General features: G+C 40.9%; 1 protein-coding gene across 1 annotated transcript; it reads right to left on the bottom strand.

The window, feature by feature from the left end:
- Positions 1-4,682: 4,682 nt before the first annotated feature.
- Positions 4,683-7,326, bottom strand: cited2 (Cbp/p300 interacting transactivator with Glu/Asp rich carboxy-terminal domain 2). Its single transcript, XM_005795942.2, has 2 exons — positions 7,131-7,326; positions 4,683-6,328 (listed from the first exon to the last, which is right to left on the bottom strand). Exon 2 carries the CDS (start codon positions 6,321-6,323, stop codon positions 5,550-5,552), a length of 774 nt encoding a protein of 257 aa, XP_005795999.1. The 5' UTR covers positions 6,324-6,328; positions 7,131-7,326; the 3' UTR covers positions 4,683-5,549.
- Between the last annotated feature and the right edge of the window lie 275 nt (positions 7,327-7,601).

Genomic DNA, 7,601 nt, shown 5'->3' on the forward strand with positions numbered 1-7,601 from the left:
TTTCGGTAAGGGGGTTGGAGGAGGAGCTCCCAGTCACTAGGCAACATCTATGTCACCTGCCCCAACATGCAACAATCAGTATTTTTTTTTTAACTGCTAAGGTTCCAGAGGTAAAATATCACTGAGACATATCTAGATGTATAGTGCTGGAAAAATGTATTACCCACCTTGTGGATTTTTTCTTTTTTCATTTTTTTTTTGTCACACAAATGTTTCACCAACCACATTTTACAAAGATAACCTGAGTAAATAAAGAGATCAGTTTTTAAATTATTCTGATTATTAAAGGGAAAAATCGCTGGAAAAAAACATTAAAAAGCAAGCCCTGATTCGTCCTGACCTGCAAAATATAAAGAAAATCACTAAAATAGAATAAGTGAGCTATGTCCTGATCTAAAATCAAGTCAAGAGAACAAGAGACACAGAGTTATTGGTTTCTATCAATCTACAATATCAATGGCACCAGCATTAGCAGTGATTCACAGTGAAGGGGATCTTCCACAAATGAAACCCAACATAGAACATTGGTGGACCTTTCCTGGAATCGCTGTCCTGCCAAAATATCTCCAAGAGTGAATCATCAACTCATCCAAGAGGTCACAGAAAAACAAAAACAACCTGAACAAAATCTAATGTACTGCAGGCATAAATATCCTCAGTAGAGGTGATTATTTATAATTGAGCAGTAACAAAGAGACTGGGCAAAACTGGCATAAATGGGAGACTTCCAAGGATAAAAAACCGCTGCTGCCCAAAAAAGAACGCAAATACTCGTCTCACATTTGCCAAAACATCTCGCTGATCCCCAGGACTATAAGGAAAGTATTTGGTAGACTTACAAAACAAAAGTGGAACCTGTGTAAAATGTGGTTACATCTAGTGCAAAATTAATTATTTTTTAAAAAAGAACATAACATTGACAAAAACTGTTGTGCAGAGTTGTCTCGTAATCTTGAACTGCTTCCCTGCTTCAGAACCTGGTCAACTTTTCATAATTAATATAAATACAGATTTTGCGCTCTGCTAGAAATGAAGTAATGAAGGAGATTGTTCGACCATCAATTGGTGGCCTTAAGCTCAGGTGCGCTTGGGTAAAACATGATCTGAAGCACACAAAGTTCACTTTTAATAAATGAACAAAACAAAAAGCTTGAATTGAAAAATTTGAACCTTAAGATGTTGTGGCATGACATTAAACAGGCCATTCATCTTAGGAAACCATGTGGCTGAATTTAAACAATTTGGCATCTGTAAATATTTTTTCGTAAGTGATCAAGTGACTGTAAGTGATTCAATAATAATTTTAAAACTGTGTTTTTCTATTTATGGTCAACTGATAAGAGGTGTTACAACTGCTTAAATATAGATCTTGGGTCACTGCTTCATTTGAAGTGAAGAAAAGGGAAGATCACAGCACACTGACCAAATGTCAAGAGGATACACAAGGTGACTGTTCAGCTAGAAAATCAGGAAGTTCGGCTTGAGCAACATGTCCACACTGTGAACCCTGCCTGTCCAGAGGGAGCTGCTGTTTATTTGCCCCCTGCCAACACAAACACGCAGGCAAGGTTAACAAAAAGCACTCCAAATAGGGGGGAAAAAACCTTAGCTGCCATGGTAAAGTAGGCACGCTCAAACACGTGCCTTCTTCACAAAATATTTACACATACAGAAACCTTTTCCTGTATGACACATCACTTCTCATCTGACAAAACTCAGCTTTTCTTCTTTAAAAATTTCCCCCTCATTGCTATTGAGGAAAAATAGTGACAGCTCTTGTTAATTTAATCACACTGTCATAGATGCAAAACCTGATTTACTCATTTACTGGTAGCATTGAAGGCAGCCCACTTAACACACTTCAGGTGAAGGGAGGGAGGGATCACAATGAGCTGAGATGAGACATAAATCTTTTATCTTCTCTCCTGGATACACACTGATACCGAGGTGTCCCTCTTAGCCTGTTTGATCAGGTTGTGCACAGATTCAGTGTGTGTGTGGACATGTGGGAGACCTGGTCATGCGTGACAACAGCAAATGACCACCTATCTGTCATTGGCGCCAGGGCCGGAGATTAACGTGAGCTCAGGCTTGGCACCAGCTGGACCAGAGCCTGGAAAAGAGAAAAAAACTAGACAGCACTTGATACAGACCTGCAGCAAATGTTCAGTTCTTTGGTTTGAGAGAAAACCTGATTTATAAGGAAGTTTAAATGCATTGTGAAGACATTCAGGGAAGACTTTTGAATTAAGTCCTAGACGTTTTGTGGGAAAAACCCAGATGAGAAAAAAATTTCCCCAGGTAGTAGAAATGAAGAAAATCCCTCCAGCTAATTTCTAATAGTGAACTCTTTACATTCTCTCTCCTTCCCCCTTCTTACTGTATGTCTTCTGTCTTTCATTTTGCCTTTCTGTTAGTATGCGGCTTTTGGGTCTCTGACTTATACAGAGAGAACAGCGAACTACCACAGGAAGACACACTGTTGTGTCGAGCAGTTGCTGTGGGTGGGCTGAAAAAAAAAAAGATAGAAGTAACTGCAAGCGTCCCACCCTACTTAGCCTGCGTCTAGACTGGCCTCGGTGAAGCAAGTGGCAGTCATAACAAGGGATTGGGAAAGCAAACAGGGTTGTTCAGCGCAGTTAACAGTCCGCCTATGGAGTTACAACCAAAATACCAAAGCTCACATTTAATTGGGGCAAAACAAAGGGCTCAAAGAGTAGCATGCAATTATGAGATATACAAGGAGACATAGTATTAGTTGTGTGCCAGCACACCAGAAGACCATCTCTCCAGATTGGCATTGGGCACCTGCAACTGTCAACGAGCAATGTGCCAAGACTGTTGGCCTACTTACGAGCCATTCTCTCGTCAATGTTAGACTAAAGAAGGAAACATGCTCACTTTCCCCAAATCAAACCCTCCATTCAGCCAAACACATCTCAATGTGTGTCATCAGCGATGCGGTTTTCAAACTGAGCCCTCCGGCTATCAACACAAGTGGATAATTGAGCCAAGGGGGTTTGCTTTAAGAGGCGAGCCGAGTTTAAAAAAAAAAAAAATTGAACAATCAGCTAGGACTATTTTTACAGCGCTGCTCTCATTTCCCTCCTTGTTACTCACGATGCTGGTAAAGATGCCTCTGTTGACAGTGTGGAAAAAGCTAACCGCGGTGATGACATTCCCAACACAACCTCAATCAAGCATTTTCTCAGCCTGGAGTCACAAAACAATTCCAACAACTCTGCTACCACAGAAAGTGTCTTTACCGCCATTTCACAATGAACTCTATTATATTAGGGGATTGGTTTTGTGGCTGAACTGGCAGTCAGGCAGCAGGCTAAATGACTGCTATTTTGAAATAGTGTAAACCTTTTGTGAATTTACTTCTCACAGCAAACAGGCATATTCTTCAGCTACTCTTTATCTATGTTGGGTAGGACTATTTGCAATAAGACATTCTAGTTTAAATAACCTTTTTTACTATCAAAATTCTTAACTCGGCTCCTTTGCTTTTACTGTGTCATTTACTTTATCGTGGCATCAGAGTTAATATCCAAATAAAGGTAAATCCACTTTTGGGTATAATTACCCAAAATGCAAGGTCAGAATTAAACTGATAAATGCAACTTTCCTCTTGCAAACAGTAGAGAAACATAATCGTACCAAATTGTCACTCAGATTATTTTCAGTGGCAAGAATTACATGTCAACCTGAAATTCCAACAGATTTCTAAGAAATAGCCAAAGTTGTAGTTAAATTTTTTAACAGAACTTCCAACGGTGTTCTCCTTTGCCTTCAATATAAATGAATGCACCACATTCTGAATGTTAAGGGAGGTAAAAGAAACAAAGCTCACTGTTGAAGAACTGCAGCAAAAAGTGACACCTTGGACTCACCAAGTGTCATAAAACAAACCATTAGGAGTCAACTAGTCACCTATGAGGCTTGCAGGAAAAAAGCCGTTTCTATCCAAGCATGAAAAATGTAAATGTGTGGGGTTTGCTAAACTCCATCAGGTCTTTTCCTGGAATTGTTTGCTTTGGTCTGGTGAGAATAAACACACATTCTGTGTGGAATACCTGTGGAAAAGCACCTTATTAAAAAATGGCCCCTGGAATTAAACAAAATATGTGGAATCACTAGATTTTGGAGCAGTGCAAAGACTGCAAAAACATGATCAAATTAACAAAGACAAGATTCACCGGACACAAAAATCAGCCTTTATCTATAGAAATCTCACTGTCTAGTCCTGGATCCTATGGAAACGGAACAGAAATGAGAATGGGCAAGAACTATCAACGATCCAGAACCATGGTTCTCAAACTACCGGTAGTTGTATTTGGGCTGCTGTTAGTCATTTCTCACAAGAAATGTTAGTTTCCATTATTCTGCAAGACCTTTATTTAACCAGGAAAAGCTCACTTCTAGTAAAAACATGTTTTTCAGGAGCAAATTAACTGCAGTGTGTAATGTAGAGTTTAAAAACAGCTGCAGCCATAAAGACAAGTTGGTCAATCACATCAATCCAAAGAAAAAACAATGAGAAAAAAAAGGTTAAAATGAAGGCAGCCATATTGGATTCTGAGGCCAAGCCTACTGAAAAATATCTGGCTTGTCCCCTCACCTCATCTCTGACTTTTACTGACTATAGGAAGAGCTAAGCAATGAATTGAAAGGCAGGCCACACTTCTATCCAGGCCATTTTTATTGATCGTCAAAACCCCCTTTCACAAAGACCACCGAAAAAAAAAAAAAGGGAACAATATAAACAACCAATAAATAAAAATCTGCATGATTAAGGCGGTTCTACATCTCCAATAGAACACAAACAGTGTGGACATGTTGGAGTTTTACAGCTTCATACAGTACAAGCAGTAGATTTTGTTTTTAGAACATCACATCTTAAAAAGGCCGCACTTTACCAAGAGTTAAGCATTTTACTTGAAAGTGTGCATTTCATCACTAATGATCCACTGTATCACTTTTGTGATTAAAGATAAAATGAGCATTGCTTTCTTTAATGAAATAATTTTAATATTAAGCCAAACAGAATAGGAAAGTCCATGAGCAGAGATCCTAAATTTCCATATTCCTACCCAAACTTGTTTAAAAAAAAAACAAAAAAACAATAAAAAAAAAAAAAAGGATCAGAAAAACCACTTGGATCCCAAGAACAGAGAAGGTGACTCTTCTGTCTATCAGTTTTCTCAGATAGGAATAAATAAATACACCTTTTTTTACTGGTAAACTGTCAGAGAGTCCAGACTTAGAGGCTACATAGTGTCATAGTATTGTTCAGTGGCTTTTGAGATTTTAAGGATTTCTTAGTTACATTCATGTCCAGGATGGTGAACGGTCTCCAGCCACAACCAAACACAAGCTGTGGATATCCAGAGTTCTCTTTTGCACATCCAGCACTGCAACTTCAGTTTAGTTGTACTGGTCTGTGCTCATGAAATTAAAATCAAACCAACAGCCTCTCTCCATCCTTCCTGGACAATGCTTACACCTCCTCCTCCAAGTGTGGCCCATTGCAAACAAAGGTCCTTTCAGCAGCTAACAGTGCTAGGTTGCTGCTTGCTCACAAAGTCTGAGATAAAATCAAACTCATTTTGGCCCAGAAAGAGTTCCGGTAACTCCTGGACCCGGTCCAAGCCCAGTTCCATGACTAGTGACGTCAGGACATCCTCGTCAATCATATCCGCGTCCATTCCATTTAGGGCCAGTGCCGGTCCGGCCATGTGCTGCATGCTAGCCAGTTGAGCTGGGTTCATGCGGTACTGGTTTGTAGGCCCCATGTGGTTCCCACCCATAGGTCCCAGTGGGTGTCCATGGTACTGGGTGTTTAGCTTCTGCAGGTGCATGCTGGCCATCAGCTGCTGAGATGTTAACCCTCCATTCATGAACTGTTGTTGTTGCTGCTGCTGCTGCTGTGGATGCGGCGCCTGCTGTTGATGCTGCTGTGGGTGCATATGATGCTGCTGCTGCTGCTGCTGAGGGTGGTGATGCTGCTGCTGCTGCTGAGGCTGTCCATTGTACATCATGTTACCAGAGGTCATCTGGTGATGACCCATCTGGGCTCCATTGAGCTGTCCGTTCATGGGCCCGCCAACCATGCCCTGGCGCTGCCTAATGGCGGCCTCCATGCTGGCCTGGTTGCCTCCGTAGTGCATCATCTGGCCGTTGGGAAGCGCCCTCATGCCCTGCTGGTTAGCGTGCTGCTGGTGACCCGCCTGCAGGCCGCCATTCATGCCCATTCTGTAACCGTGGAGACCAGTGCCTGCTGAGCTGTGATTCATGGACATCATCATATGATCTCCCATGCCTCCTGCATATGAGCAGAAAACAGTGTAATTTAGGAACAGACAAGCAGCAAAACTCTCATAGCAGGTTTGTTACTAAGATGTAATGTCATCTAATTAAAAATAAACAATGTTATGAGATTGGTTGTTTAAATCTAATGCAGGACTTCTTGTAAACTGGCAAAACTCCTTTATAAATTAAATGTGTAATATGGGAATATCCTAACGGAACAAAACGTGTATGGATATTTTGCCTGCTGGCGAAAGCACACATAAGCACACACACAACCCTGCTGGTGCGCTTAAATCTCCAAAAAGCTTCCCTCTTTGTGCCAAAGCAAATAACGCCCAGGTTTAAAATTACAGGTTAACATAGGAGGGGGGCATTTTCTGATCGAGAAAAATCTAAACTAAAACGCCGCTTTTTAAATCCCACCTATAATGCACACCAGCTGAGGTGGATATCTGTTAGATTTTCTTGCACGTAAGGTTGCAACAAAGAACACTGACATCATGCAACATCTCCCCAACAGCTGAATCACCACAAAACCCAACGAGGCGTGCAAACATGATTAAACACATGGATCTGTTTTTGTGTTTTATTCATATTTAGGTTTCCGCATCTAAACACTACATTTGTTTAAATGTTTGTATTCGATATTGCAGAATGATATATTTCCGTTTTGTTATGATCGACTTTGAAACAAGGGAATGCAAACAATGGAGCAGCAGCACGAGTCACTGAGACCAACAAACAGCGAAAAAACCCCAATTTCTCCAACAAATCAATCCGATTACTAAATAAAACTAAACACATATTTCACTCACCCGTATCCGTTGCGTTTTCTCAAAGTTGCGCGACTTCAGTTTTCCTGTGCGAGGCGAAGCTCCTTCGGATTACAGGACGTATTCCTCGGGGTTACGCTTCATGCTCAAAGCGGGGACGGTGCGCACAAAGACTACTGCATCAGATCTTGAAACGACTGCCTATTTTCTGGGTCAACTCAGGGATTATGTACATCTAAAAAGCTCAGAGGAAGGCAAGTCAGAGGGGAGGTGGAGCCTCGGCGCTGTCGCTTCTTTGTTCCTATTGGCCCTACTTGATATAATTGTGCATGGGCGTAGAGAGAAAAAAGGGGCCGTTGGAGAGTTGGGAAACAGTAGTCAATTTAAATACCATCCACCTCACTCTTTCTTTCTAGAGATCATTGTTTGCACACACAGATAGATAGATAGATAGATAGATAGATAGATAGATAGATAGATAGATAGATAGATAGATAGATAGATAGATAGATA

The sequence above is a fragment of the Xiphophorus maculatus genome, chromosome 3, assembly GCF_002775205.1.
Source record: "Xiphophorus maculatus strain JP 163 A chromosome 3, X_maculatus-5.0-male, whole genome shotgun sequence".
Taxonomy (NCBI): domain Eukaryota; kingdom Metazoa; phylum Chordata; class Actinopteri; order Cyprinodontiformes; family Poeciliidae; genus Xiphophorus; species Xiphophorus maculatus.

Coding starts and splice junctions, on each gene's coding strand:
- cited2 (XM_005795942.2), bottom strand. CDS start 6,323: ATGGGAGATCATATGATGATGTCCATGAATCACAGCTCAGCAGGCACT.